This window comes from Theobroma cacao, chromosome 4, assembly GCF_000208745.1.
Source record: "Theobroma cacao cultivar B97-61/B2 chromosome 4, Criollo_cocoa_genome_V2, whole genome shotgun sequence".
Taxonomy (NCBI): Eukaryota; Viridiplantae; Streptophyta; class Magnoliopsida; order Malvales; family Malvaceae; genus Theobroma; species Theobroma cacao.
The window spans coordinates 24,357,816-24,372,898 of NC_030853.1; the positions used below are offsets into that span (position 1 = coordinate 24,357,816).

At 33.9% G+C, this 15,083-nt stretch overlaps 3 protein-coding genes across 5 annotated transcripts; all 3 read left to right on the plus strand.

Annotated features, from left to right (window-relative positions):
• Window positions 2,548–4,158, plus strand: LOC18602429 (coumaroyl-CoA:anthocyanidin 3-O-glucoside-6''-O-coumaroyltransferase 1). Its single transcript, XM_007033803.2, has one exon. It carries the CDS (start codon window positions 2,576–2,578, stop codon window positions 3,971–3,973), a length of 1,398 nt encoding a protein of 465 aa, XP_007033865.2. The 5' UTR covers window positions 2,548–2,575; the 3' UTR covers window positions 3,974–4,158.
• Window positions 7,807–9,428, plus strand: LOC18602431 (coumaroyl-CoA:anthocyanidin 3-O-glucoside-6''-O-coumaroyltransferase 1). Its single transcript, XM_007033805.2, has one exon. It carries the CDS (start codon window positions 7,951–7,953, stop codon window positions 9,352–9,354), a length of 1,404 nt encoding a protein of 467 aa, XP_007033867.2. The 5' UTR covers window positions 7,807–7,950; the 3' UTR covers window positions 9,355–9,428.
• LOC18602432 lies at window positions 10,390–14,190 on the plus strand. Of its 3 annotated transcripts, none has more exons than XR_001927579.1 (9): window positions 10,390–10,667; window positions 10,854–11,044; window positions 11,129–11,189; window positions 11,497–11,545; window positions 12,183–12,237; window positions 12,326–12,413; window positions 12,847–12,950; window positions 13,123–13,241; window positions 13,882–14,190. XR_001927579.1 is itself a non-coding variant. In XM_018119716.1 (8 exons), the coding sequence occupies exons 1-8, from the start codon at window positions 10,481–10,483 to the stop codon at window positions 13,945–13,947; spliced, it is 816 nt and encodes a 271-aa protein (XP_017975205.1). In that variant the 5' UTR covers window positions 10,394–10,480; the 3' UTR covers window positions 13,948–14,190. The 3 variants fall into 3 exon arrangements, 1 of the variants encoding a protein (XP_017975205.1); XR_001927580.1 differs by having other exon boundaries at window positions 12,869–12,950; XM_018119716.1 differs by lacking the exon at window positions 12,847–12,950 and having other exon boundaries at window positions 10,394–10,667.

Genomic DNA, 15,083 nt, shown 5'->3' on the forward strand with positions numbered 1-15,083 from the left:
CTTTTTTTTTTTTCAACTAAGTTGGAAAGCTATTAAAGGCATTAATTATTTCTTTTGGTTGTCTGATTAATTATTATTATTATTATTATCATTTTGCATTTTCATTTTATTATGTCCATTAATTGTTGCCTTTCTTTACTTCCCTAGCTCATCTAATAATACGTAAATTTTGATGGTTTTTTTTTTTGGTTTAAAAAAAGAGAGACAATTCAACAAAAACTATATATTAAAAAATTACTTTGTAGCAAGAATGGAAATCGCAACCTTGAATTGGTGCTCCCTTCCTATTCCCTTTGTAATATTATGCCATATGTCCAACAAACAAAGTTTATTAACGACAATATTTTGCTCGTTGAATTTTTTTTCTCCCTTTCCAGATAAAAATAAATTTTACTTGAATGTTATGAATACAAATTAATGTCATTTTTTTATATAATAATAAATAAGTCCTTAAACTATTTTAAAAAATTAAAAAAAATTATTTTTTTATTACGTTTAAATGAAATACATGTACTTTTATTTTGAATCAAATAAGTCCTTGTAACTAATGATTGACTAATTGTCATTAGTTAAAATACTACTTGTCATTTTATATTCACATAACACTGAAATAACATTGATGTAAAAAGTGAAAAATGTTAAATAATTATGTAAATATGTCAAATTAATGTATCACATTATTATCAATTATAATACGTCAACATATCATATTATCATCAATTATGATATGCTAGCATGTCATATCAACGTCACACGAGATAAAATAACAAATGATATTTTGATTAAGTCAATCATTAATTATAAAAGTTTATCTGATTTAAAATAAAAATACAAGAGTTATTTGTATTAAAATAAAAGTATAAATGCTTAATTGATTTTTATTTGAATTTTTTAAAATAGTTTAAGGGTTTTTTCAGATGTTACACTTTTTTTCTAAAAAAAAGTTCAAGTGTTTTAAGAAACTGCTCATAAAAATAAACATTTATAATAATAATAGTAACATTTATTAGATTCGGGTAATTGAAATTCAAACAAAAAATCACTTGTTTACCATTGGACCCAGCACGTTTGGGGCATGGCTATGGCTCTTGGAAAGGCCCAACCACATGGTTGGACCAGCCGACCTCCCAATGCCAAAATGCTTAATTTTTCGTATTTTGATGCACTATAGTCTATTGAAAAAGGTAATCACTATGCACCAACCATTAGGTAAATTTTAGATGGATGGAGAAGACAAAATATATTGGCAGCAAATTTTAGATGGAAGGACTTAAACTTTGGAAAAAACATGAATGAAATTCAAACATGTACGAAACTTTTAGGGTTCAAAAGTGTTATTTTATTAGTTATTATTATTTAAATGCAATTTCGTCAGCCATTTATAAGAAACAAAAAGTAAAAACTATAATATATATCATATGTAAGCATTTTGACAAATGTTCGCTTTCATTCAAAACTTTGGAATATAATTTTATTTTTTTCATAGGTCAGCTTAATCCTATATCTTAGTGACCCATCAATGATGTAATCGTATGTTAACAATTTATTGGGAAATATAAAACAATATTTTGACTAATGGATGCTTATAAAATACACTTGTTAAGATGTTATAATCTTATTTTAACATCACATGTCTCATGTTTTTCTTTGTATTAAAAAGGGTATAATAATATATATTCCATCAAGTGCAGCACAGATAAAGAGAATTCATAAAACTGACATTAAATCCGATGGAATGAATAAAATTTGATAATTATATAACGATTAGTAGTATTGTTTGTTGACGTGATGCCTTTCTCTCATTCGTAATAAATTTCGAATCATTCTCTGGTATTCCTCTCCTATTTTAATAATTAAAATAAATCGTGTAATGTATGTGATGTGAGAGGGTCCAATAACTTGTATGGAAGAGAGCATATGTTCAAATTTAAAATAATTAAATTTCAGCACCAGGTCTTCACCTAACATCCTCAACAAAATGTGGACTTTCTTGTCATTATTTTATATATATTTGATGTGGTACTTTATGTACTTTTATTTTATTAAGTGAGTTATGTCATTTTTCTATATATAATATAATAAATAATTTGACAAAAAAACCAGATTCTAGAAAAGAAAATAGTCAATGAATTACATAGGATAAAAGGAGATCATATATATATATATGGACAAGTTGCACTATTTGTAAAATGTATAGAGTTGGTGGGAATAAAAGTATCCAAAGTTTGAATTTGATCAAATATAGAGGGAGACCTATCTCCATCTTTGACAATCCTTTGGGGTATAATTCTATAACATTATAACTTTCTAGAGAACATATAAATTAATAAATAACAGACAAAAACAATAACATTTGTCAACTCTTAACCTAACACAAAGATCAAACTTCTAATGTGGATGATAATAGAAGCTCCTCATTGAGGAGAAAAGTCAAAGAAACGTGCTGATTTTCAAATACTGCTTCCTATACTTTTAATATTGAGCTCTATTAGAAATCAATAGCACTATAATTCCTTGTTTCAGTCCTTTTAAGATTGTAAACAAATTAGCATAGCCAAATCTTTCCAACCTTCAAATGGCTGTCCTACCAGACACTCTCAAAGTTCTTGAAGATACCCATGTATTTCCTCCACCAGGCTCAGTTCCCACAACTTCTCTTCCTCTTACCTTCTTTGATATACACTGGCTTGGTTCTTCTCCCATGCAACGCCTTTTATTCTATGATTTCCCATACCCTACCTTTTATTTCACGCAAAGCACTCTTCCCAATCTCAAAAGATCTCTCTCACTCACTCTGCAGCATTTCTTCCCCCTTGCAGGCAATCTTGTGTTCCCTCCACCTCCTCAAAAGCCTTATATTCTGTACAAAGAGGGTGATTCTGTTCAGTTTATCGCCAAAGAATCCACGGCAGATTTCAGCCATCTCAAAGGCGACCATGCACGACATGTTCAAGAATTTCAAGCTCTTCTCCCCAAACTGAAACCGGCAAGTACGTACTCACATAGCACGACTAGTACTGCGTGCATGCAGAAGCCTCTCATGGCCATTCAGGTCACTCTATTTCCGAAGGCAGGCATTTGCGTAGGTGCCACGTTTAACCATGTTGCAGCAGATGGTAAGGCGTTTACTCATTTTATGAAATCATGGGCATCCGCTCATAGATCTCAAGGCGATCTCATGACTTGTCTGAACAAGTCCCTACCCGATTACAACAAGGATTTGATCAAAGATCCTCTGGGGCTAGCGTCCATTTTCATGAAGGACAAGTGGAATTGGGAGGATTTGGACAGCATTCCCTATGACAAGTTTCGGGTCACTTTTGTCATCAAACGATCCCAGGTTGAGTTATTGAAAAATTGGGTCACAAGGAAGTGCATGGAAGAAAATGGATCGGAGACATTAAGGACGTCAACTTTTGTGGTAACATGTGCTTACATGTGGGTTTGCTTGGTCCAATTACGAGAAAGTGGAACTCATGATCTTTCATCAACCGATAGTTATAACATGCTTTGCCATTTCATTTTTCTGGCAGATTGCAGAGACCGCCTGAAATTGCCTGCAACATACTTTGGGAACTGCCTCGAGCCACGTTTTGCAGCAGCTAAGAAGAGTGAGCTGCTTGGAGGGAAAGGAATTCTCGTGGCTGCAAAGGCTATTGGGAGAGAAGTCATGGAATTGGAGAAAGGAGCATTGAGAGAGGCAGAGAAATGGTTATCGAGGGCAGAGGAAATATTCAAATTTGGACGCCATGTTTGCATTGCTGCATCACCAAAATTGCGTGTGTATGAGACAGATTTTGGGTGGGGAAGGCCAAGAAAAACTGAAGTGGCTCACATTGGTTCTTTTGGATCCATTTCTATGGCTGAGAGTAGAGAAGAGGAAGGTGGTGTTGAGTTTGGCTTAGCACTTGCTCAAGATGAATTGGATAGCTTCAATGCTGTTTTTGAGCAAGGCTTATTAAAGTTGCAATAAACTGTTAAATTACGATTAACTAATTGTTGGAGCTGAATATAACAAACTATGTACATCTTTATATACAAGTATAACAAAATCTAAACTTTATTACAGGTGATACAAATGATCATAACAGATATTGAGATTCGATTTGCATATCAAGAATTGTTGATGAAATCAAATCTGAATCGTATTGTCTTCAATTCAGATTCTCTTGTTGATGTTCCTGTTGCTGGAATAAAGTGTTTGCTGCTGAGATCAAGTGTGATAGATTTGATCTTCATTTCAGAATTTCTGCTTACTTCGTTGATGCTTTTGCCGCTGATATGTGAGCTGAGCTAATTATTGAAGTGGCTGCTGATATGTCTTGAATTGTTGCTGTTGTGCTTTGCTTAGAGTGCCTGCTGTTGCAGCTGCTTCTGTTTGTGATTTCCTGCCACCATTGATGTGAGCTCCAGCTGCTGCTGAAGCTTTATTTTAAGCTGTCGAGGTTCCGTTTTGAACTTGTGCTCGATCCTTTACCCTGAAATGGTACCTATATATTGTGATAAAACTCATAGCATTAGCATCATAGTGTATCACCATACCTATAGGGATATATTTGATTACGCTGAAATGCTGCCATTGATCTTTTACAAATTGAAGCCTTGGGGGAGCATATTGTACATTTGTTTCATTTCAATAATGAACTTTCAAATAGGAACACTTTAGTGGTTGCTATTATTTACTTGCTAAAACAACCTTTAATTAATCATTTATTAGTAGATCGTTAATTTTGTTTGAAGAGCAATGGCAATTTTATTTATACTGGAGCCTGGAGGTGATATTATCACCATCTCCGTAAGAATTGTATAGCCTGAAATAAAATAGGCAAACAGCTCCCTGTGATCAGCTTATGGCAAGCAGAGACGACCAAAGAACAAGGCGAAAAGGCTTACAACAACCAATCACTTAAACCGCGTTTGGCTTCCACAACAGAAAACAGAGCAGCCAAGCCCTTTCTAAGCAGCAATAGGCCTATCTGGTTGTGGCAAGACTTTACATGAGTTGATTAAATCTCACTATAGCAGAACTTGAGACACATTCATTTGCTTTACAGACTATAAATAGGCAGCGAAGTCTTTTTTTTTTTTTTGAATAGCAGATGTATTGATCAAAAGGAAAAAGGGGGGAGAATCACACAAAAAGAATCCGTTTGTCATCCATAGCACCCCATATCCATCAACCACCACAGTCCAAAGCCAGGACCCCTGAAGGGGAAGACATCAGAAGCAGAACCACAAAAACCACAAAAAACAGCCCAGCAGAACCACAAAGACCACAAAAAAACAGCCCCTAAACAGACTCCCTTTGAAGTATATGGGGGAATCAAGACGAGTCATCGTTGACCTTATACAGACCCATTCATTCACAAGAATTACAAAAGAATAGTAACTGTAAGAATTTTCAAAGGTGTCACGCCTTTCCCCTGTATGCAGGCAAGATAACATAGCACAGAAGCAGGGAACAGCAGCGGGAGGGGAAAGCTTATGTGCCAATAACCCCACAGGCAGAGAAGTAATTTGTTCGTGTAAATCTGGATTTTGCAAGTCCATATAATAGTCAATAAGTTATTGGAGATATTCTTCATCCTCTAAACAACTTGGTCACTGTTATTTGCTTAAAGGATGGCATTTTCCATAATAAACGAGTGTGATGATAGCTAAGACGAAAGCAAGGAGAATCCTGCCTTAATTGTCATGTGTTCGACGACGAAGCTAGAGTCCTCCGCTCTACGGAGTTCGGAGAATACTCGTTTCATAACCCCTTTATCATCAGGAAAGAACCTTGGCACAGACATTGAATTTCATGAAACCACTAATGGGTTTGACCAATATTGAGCCATGGGCCGAGGTTTTGTGTCTGTGGTAAAGGCCATCCATCTCCTTTATCTTTCTGCAATCGTAAAAGGGTTATTTTTAAAAATATTTTTTTTATAATTTTAATTATTTTTAATTTAATTAGATAAAATTATTTTTAATAAAATTACATGCTACGATGTTACACGTTATGTATAAAAATATGTGATATATCATTATTAGGTTATTACACGTCATATACAAAAGCATGTGACGCGTTATGATTAGATTATTACACATCATATTGAAAAAAAAATATTATTGTTACAAGTTATGTAAAAAAACGTGTTGTATTGTTATGGTTAGGTTGTTACATGTCATATACAAAAATATGTGACATGTCATTGTTATGTACAAAAACATGTTACACACCATAGTTAGATTGTTACACGTCATATTGAAAAAAAATACTATTGTTACACGCCATGTTGAAAAAAATATTGTTATTACATGTCATGTATAAAAACATGTTACACGCCATGATAAAAAAAAGTTATTACACGTCATATTGATAAAAAAATATTGTTGTTACACACCATATTGAAAAAATATTGTTGTTACACGTCATATTCAAAAATAATTTGTTACACTTTAATGCTTAAAATGTTGTTGTTACATACGAACAAAAACTTCTAATCCTCTCAACTTTCTTCATTTTTTTTTTGTTTTTTTTTATAATTTGATACCGATTAAAGTGTTTCTAATATGTTTTCATAAATCAAAACATAAATTTTCTTATCTAAAACACCTATTTCGACTAAAAATAATTTTTTTTTTTAAATCTAGGTTTATAAATTTTAAAATTTTGAGTTTATTGGTGTCTAAGTTCCGAATTAATTCAATTAAGAGCTATTTCAAATATCTAAGATCATTTTTACCGTTTTAGTTTTATCCAAAATACCTAAAAATCAAATTCTCCAAATAGTCACCTACCCAAACACATCAAAACCATTGCTTGGTGTCTTGAAAGAATCTAAAAATACGGGAGAGAGAAATCAGAAGAGATGAATGTCGAAGAGAGAAATCGATAAAATTTAAGAAAATGAGATGTTGAGAGAGAGAAATCAGAAGTACAAATAGAGAAAAATTATGATTAATGGTTTAATTTATTTGAAATAGTTTCAAAGGTATTTTTCTCAAATCATAACAAAATATGACTAAAAATAATTAAATTTATTTTGATAATTATTTTTAAAATATCTTTATCAAAAAAGGTTATTTCTCATAATCTTCTCATTGTAAAAAAAGAAATTAAAAAAATCCTTTTCCATTGAGAAGCTTATAATGAAGTTCATGCTTATACAGTTAAAAGAGATTTTAACATGTATAAGTGTGATTTTAATTGGTGCAACCAATCTCTTTCATTGATCAAGTTAGGTATTTTTTTTTTTCTTTGAGGAGAATTTGGTAGAATAGTTGATAGGAACATGATGAAGACACCTATAGAGATTAAAGGAGACAAGTAGTTTACTATTCTAGACGTGACTATAGCTTGTGCAAACTAGCTAACAACATAAAACAAAGGCTCCCAACTATTATTATGTAAAGGATTAGTAGTAACTCGTTGGTCTAAAACTAGAGATGAAGCGAACTAGACCGCAAGCAATATAAAATGACGCATAGAAAAGTACCAAAAGCACGTTACATATGAGCGGTTGGTGAGGAAATAAATTGTCTTGTTTGTTGTCGGTCCAAGTATTGCATCACACAGAATACCCTTTTCACGTGGGCCGTTGGCTCTATCTGAAGCTGCTAATTGAATGTAGCATCCATGCCTTACTTTATCTATGTTTAATGCAATTATATGACATGGAAACCGCGAGAAAGTGCGGGACTAAGTTTAGATAACGTAGAACTTGGTAGGCGGCCGAAACTACTCCTGCTTCCGAGATCCGAATGAGACACATAATCATTGCTTTATACCGAAAATTGATTCGCAAAAGGATTGCGGTGCTTCATCTCGTGAATTCAAAGCCATGCACCTGATTCTAGGCAAGCGTGACGAACTGATCGTCTGCATTACTATTTACTGCACCTCTAGTTTTATATAAAGCTTGCGTGAGCAGAAGTTTTCTGATCTGGCTACCTCTCCACAGTATGGCTCAACATTGCTTCATCAAGTTCCTTGAAGCTAGCCATGTCTCTCCACCGCCGGGCTCAGTTCCCACGACCTCTCTTCCTCTCACTTTCTTGGACACCCTATGGATTTCTTGCTGTCATATACAACGCCTTTTCTTCTACAAATTCCCCTACCCGACCTCCCATTTCCTGCATAACGCTCTCCCCAATCTCAAAACATCTCTCTCACTCACTCTGCAACATTTCTTCCCTTTTGCAGGCAATCTCAAGTTGCCTCCACTTCCTCAAAGGCCTTATATTTACTATGCCGATGGTGATTCTCTCCCGTTTGTTGTCATTGAATCCACAGCAGACTTCAAGCATCTGATCACAGGCAATCGTCCAAGACATGCTCAGGATTTAGAAGATCTCGTTCCCAACTTGCCACCGCCAAGTATGTCCTCCGATGGCGACAATATTTGCAAGCAGCAGCCGCTTATGGCCATCCAAGTCACTGTCTTTCCTAATGCCGGTATTTCCATAGGTATCACCTTCTGTCATGTTGCAGCTGATGGGAGGGCCTTTGGTCATTTCACCAAGTCCTGGGCATCTATTTGTAGGTCACTAGGGGACTCAACTTCTGTTCGCAATATTATTTCCCCACCTAACTATAGCAGGGATTTGATCCAAGATCCTCGAGGAATTTGGACCATTTTTCTCAAAGAATTATATGATTGGGAGACTTTGGAAAGAATGACTCCAACAGACAATGTTCGAATCACGCCTGTAATCAACAAATCCCATGTTGAGATGTTGAAAACATGGATTGCAAGAAAGTATGTGGAAGAGACCGAGAAGGAGCCGCCCAGATTGTCAACGTTTGTGGTAACCACTGCTTTCATGTGGGTTTGTTTGGTCAAACTGAAACAAAGTAATAAAACTCCTGATCAACGTTTAAGAAATGATGATGCGATTTGCGTCTTTACTTTTCTAGCTGATTGTAGGTACCGCCTAAGATTGCCCACAAATTATTTTGGAAACTGTCTAGAACCGTGTGTTGCAACAGCAAAAAGAAGTGAGCTAATTGGAGAAAATGGGATGGTTGTGGCTGCAAAGGCTATTGGAAGAGAAATTCTGGAGTTCGAGAAAGAACCATTGAGAGGGGCAGCGACTTGGATATCAAGTGGAAAGGAAGTCTTACGTAAATGTGAACACTACATAACACTTGCAGGATCGCCAAAACTGCGAGTTTACGAGACAGATTTTGGGTGGGGAAGACCAGCAAAGAGTGAGGTCGTTCACCTTGGTTCTCAAGGATCGATTGCCATTGCTGAGAGTAGTGATGAGGAAAGTGGCGTTGAATTTGGCGTACCCCTTGCTCCAGATGAATTCGACAAATTCAATGCTATTTTTGAGCAAGGTTTATTGAACCTGTGTAAATAAATTGTTGTACGATGGAGCGGTTGGTTGGTTTATGTGATGTTTGCTTCTACTTAAAACATTAAATAATCAAATGTTTTGTCCTTTTAAATTGGTCTTCAAGCTTAGGTTAGGGGAGAGAAAGAAGAAAACAACAAATTATCACCTCCACATCCTTTCATCATCCTCCAGTTCAATTAAAAGGTCTTGACTTACTATGCTATATCAAGTGTAATACAGGAGTATCATCCAACAGGATTGGCATAGACGAGTTCAGACTCAAGACACTCAGTTGCATTAACTTCTATTTCATGCTACCCTTCAATATTTTACCATTAAATTTAGATTTAATAATATTTGATATATTAATAGTGTATAATTTTTATTAAATAATGTTACTTCATTAGTAAAGTAAAATTAAAATTTTTTAAAAATTTAAATTTAAATATTAAAAAAATTTAATAATTAATTAAATAAAAAATTTCTCTCTCCAACTATCTCACAACATTCTTTTATCGTTTTCTTCTTTTATCTCCCTCTAATTCTATCACCAATTTCAAACATGATTTAATTTTGAAATACGCATAAATCTTGAACAACAAAGTTTGAACCTACTTGAAACTAATATGGAATTTATTTTTTTTATTTTTGACATAATATTTAAAATTTTTTAAATTATTTAAAAAATAAAAAAATTAAATTCTTTTATTATATCTACTAAAATCTTTATTAAATATGTTTTTAAAATAAATTATTAATAAAATTATTACTTATTATTTTATATTCATATAACATCCGTATATAATGTGAAAGATGAAAAATATCATATTATTATATTATTATATTAAATTATTATTTATGACATGTGACATAAAAATAATTAATTAATTATTAATTATAAAAATTTATTTTATTTAAAATAAAATTTTAATTAAATATAATAAAATAATAAAAAATTTTAAACATTTTTTTAATGTTATATTGAAAAATATGGCTGTTATTAAAGATTTAGTTATTATGGGTTAAGTTGAAAAATTTAGTTGTCAGCGTCACAATGAACAAGTTGTTACGTGTCAGCCCTTTCGTAAGTCACAAGCCCAGTTGATAACTGTAAGGAAGGAAGGAAAACGAAGTAAGAGAGCGAAGCCGAATGGAGCAACCGCCATCATCACCGGGAACAAACCCAGTTGACCTGAGGAACTGCGTAGAAGAGCTTGTGAAGTTCACTCTCCACTCTCAGATGAACGGAACTCTAGAATGGGATATTGGGCTCTCACAAGAATTCTGCTCTTCTCTCCTCGATCACCACTCAGCCGACCCCATCTCCACTATTGCCAGTAAGAAATGAAAAAAACCCAACAAATAATCTTCTTTTTTTTTTTCTGTGGAACTAAATATGTAATTGATAGTCCCCATTTGTATTCTATTTGCTGTCCAGTTTTTTTTTTCTTTATTTTTTTCAATTACAGTATCTACTTCATTTGGTTAGAGGTGGGATTCATTTCTTTGTACTTATGGAGCAGATTCTCCAGGAGTCTCTCAAAATCCTTTATACATCCAGTTAGCATCGGCCTTATATGAAATCATAACTTTTGGTTCACTTCAAGCGTCATCTAAGTGTAACAAGTTGGCATCTTCTTATGAAGGCAGTGGCTTGAAGCAGAAAGAAGAGTGGATTGACTTAGTTCACAAAAAGGGATCTGAATTAGCTGAAGTTTGTACATCTGATGATGATGGCTTTACCTTTTCCAGTTATATCCATAGTTAATGTGCATAGCTAATCATTGCATTTCATCAGATTTTGAAGAACATCAATTTTGAACTACATGTTCAGGAGCCTTTCTTCACTCAACTAAAGGGTATTATTCTGTTCCACAAATATTTATGCTAATGATTATGCTCTTCCGTTTCTTTGGTTTTTATATCAGCATTTATTCCATTCTTTATTTCTTTACATTAGTTGTTTCTCCTTTTTAATAGGTAAGTTGGGGCAGGGGCATTTGAACTTGGGACCTGCATTTTGGAGCTAAAGTGCAGCTACAGTTTCAATATTTGCTCTTTTCTATTACTCCTTTAGAAGAAGTGACACCTTGCATTCTAGACATTTTCCAAGTGTATACTATTCAAGTGAAGACATTTTTCCTATTAATTTGGTATTGTTTGTAGATGGCCTGAAAACAATGGAAGGAAGGTGCGCTGTTGGTGACTATAATAGGTAGGCCTCACCTTAATGCGCTTATATGAATCTGTGTTTGCTTCATTTCTTTCCCTACTTTGCAGTTTTTGCCCTTTATGATTCATTTTAATGTATGCCCTTGTTTAGATTTTTCTTGTGTAACAATAAACTCACTACACGGATACCATTATCTAACAAGTCCTATGAAATCTGACAAAAGAAAAAGGAAAAAGAGGTGGAAACATAAATTTTTTAATCAATGTTGTCATCATTAATATTGCATAATGTTTTCTATTTCATTTGGTGGGATGGGGGTCAATGGCTTAAGCATTTTCAGAAGGAACTCAACCGGCCTTATCTTGAAAAACCAAAAGAAAGATTATCCTATTAACCGATGCTATAATTTTAATTTGAGAATCACCTTTTATCAGCCTCAATAGAAATATGGTGTATTATTCAAAGTGGATAGGGAAGATAGATATTTACATCAAGAATAGTAAGACATTATCTTCAAAAAAAAAAAAAAAGAAAGACATTGGAGGATAGGTACTGGTGATATTGCTTTTATTTTTTTCTGGTTATGCTTGCCACTGAACTTATAATGGATTTATATTGAATAGTTGAGTATATTTTATAAGCTTTTCTTTATATTTTCTGCTTATTGCGTTGACTTCAGAATTGCATCTGGGGCTTTGATCCTTTTCAACAAATGCTTGGTACTTGAAGTTCAGGTAGCAGGTGTTTTTCAAGTTATCCATGCTTCTTCTTTTTTTTTAATCTTTTATTCTGTTAGTTTCTTCTAATACATTTGATTGGCAGGATGTTCACCGTTATGCTTCATTCTTTGAGATGTTGGAAGCAGAGAGTCTTGCAAAGGTCCTTCCAGGAGTTGAAACAATAGATGAAGGTAATGAAGGGTTAAATAAATTATGATTTTTTCCATAAGGGTTAAAACTACAAATAAGTTTGGTCCACAAGCACAATTAACAAATATTGTTCACTCCTAGAACAATAAAAGGAAGAAAGGAATATGTTGGTCCCTTAGTACTTAGTTATCTAAAAGTTGAAAGAGTAGTTAGCCTAGGTGTGTTTGGATATTTTAAACCATATCAAATAATCTCGATACCTTTAAATTACAAACCAAAATTATCTTGGGAAGATGATCTGAGATCATTGTATTAAGCAGATATGAGATCATTTCATAATGATAAATCCAGTTATGAGAAGTTAATTTTATTAAGCAGGAAAAAGTTGAAAGCAGATGAAGAAACAAGTAAAACAGAAAGTATCACGTTTGGACAAGAATTTAAATGTTTAAAATTTCTGTTCTCTGAATTTAGCTCCAGTGAGCACTGTTAACAGTTTACAGAGCAGTTTTTGTGGAAATGGCGGACACAACCTAACACCAGTTGTTCTATACATTGTAGTCTGAGCCCCGTCATATGTGAGTTTCAAACTTTACTTGGAATTAATGACAATACCTTATAATTGTAATTACATGCTACAATTTTTTCCTTTACATTTATATTCTTTTAATGAGGAAATTTTGAACTTTTTAAAGTGAATTCTTCATCATATTCGGCATCACGCAAATTTATGAAATATTGCTCTTTCAGGCATTCAAGTTTACAGGAAGTTTTACTCGGAAGAGAAAGAAATGTCCAATGGTGTACTTGCAATTTGTGTTGCAAAAGTGGCTGCTCAACCCTACCTTTCATTGGCCAGAATACTATCTGTGAGTGAGCTGACTCTGTCCTGCATGGATTCATGACTATAACCGTATGGATAGATGAAATTCTATACTTTTAGAGTAAGGGAAAATTTCTTTCCAGCTGAATAAAATTCATCAACAAATAGGAAAAATCACAAAGAGAGGCAGAATTTATGTCAAGTGCTCAAACCAAAAGCTTCCAAATGAAAACAATCCAAAATGAAAAGTGCAATCTTTGCCTCTGAGTAATATCAGAACTGAAAATGAGTTGAGTGAACTTGGCTTTGAAAGGATCTTGAATATGCTTTAATTGTGGAGTAATAGTTAGAGAGCATTGATGTCGTTAGGAGGCATAGTTGATGTATAGAATATTGGTCAGTCTGCATTTAAAAGTATTTAGTAAAGACTAAAGACTAAGCTTTGCAAATGTTGAGCATCTCACTTACATCATACATGCATGTAGATGATATATGCAGAAACCCTACTTCAGTGGAAAATGGACGGTAGCACTTGAAGTGTCCATCTGAATAAAGCAGTTTTCTATACTATGGAGATTGTAGGCTGTCTGATGTATATATGTAGGCTAGGAATTTTGTGACCTGTGCTGACAGTTGTATCCTTCTACTTTTTTGGTGTTGTGGTAAATTATTATGTGTGATTTCAGGGGTTGAGTTATGAGGGTGTTCACAGCCTTATAAATGAAGAGCATCTTCTTGGATCTATTCCATGAGAACTCGCATTGGTAAGGGTAACTTCTCTGCTACACGGCTGCACCGCAAATACAAGTCAAATGCAAGATGAGGACACAGGATCCATTGTTTGTTGTGTTATACTCCATCCCAAGAAAATTTGCTTGATATAGCTTCTAGAAATATCTTCTGTTTCCTTGGTTTTGAATCCTGTGACTGATTATAAAAAGTTCCAACATGTGGAGTAGATTGATATTGGAAGAGTAGATTGAAATTGGGATGAACTCGTTTATCACCACTCTCACCTTCCATACGCATGTCAGACAGGCTATGAAGTTGGTGCAACAAGAGACTCTTGGGAAGTTATGCAAAAATATAACATGCACACAGTGCCTTGAGATAAATTTTCCCGACTATCAGAGCTAGAAAATGATTTCTCTGACCATGATGTTAAGATAGACACAGCCTAAATTTCTCTCTAAAGGAAAAACAAATCCCCCTGCTGCTTCTCCTGAAGGCAGGATTTGATCTCCATTCCTTAATACACCCACCAAAAGACTTGATCAACTGAGGCAGCTAACATGCCCTCTGTTCCATTTGTTGTAAATATTTTAGCTGGTTAGAGAGATGGAAAAATGGTGATCTTGTGTATGGTTGAATTCAAGAAACGAAACCACAGAAATATGGAACTTGGATTCTTCTATGGCTTCTCGAGAGAATTAAAATAGAATAATACAAAAATGTTGTAGGATTTTAAACTTAAATTAAAACAATGAGTTGGTGAAACCCCTTGCCCTGATCCTTGCAAAGCTGCTCTGATTCCAGAACCACTCTTCCAATGACTTGTCTTAAGGGACCGCCCAAAATGGGCTTGGCAATATGCTGTGGCAAAACCAACTCACCTTCCCCACAAGGCTTAAACAATCAATCCCATAAAGTAATTTTTAAATTAAGAATGATTAAATTCACATTGAAATTAATTAAATTATATTGTTTTTATTAAGTAGTGCAATTAAATTAACTTTTACTTAAATTTGCTAACTTTTGTTGTTCTTGGAAATTAAACTTTTGCTACTATTAAATAGTGTTATGAAATAAATCTTAAAATAACAAATAAAGAACTTGAAAGAACAATTAAAGAGAAGAAATAAAGTATTTAGGGGGGAAAAGAAATCTT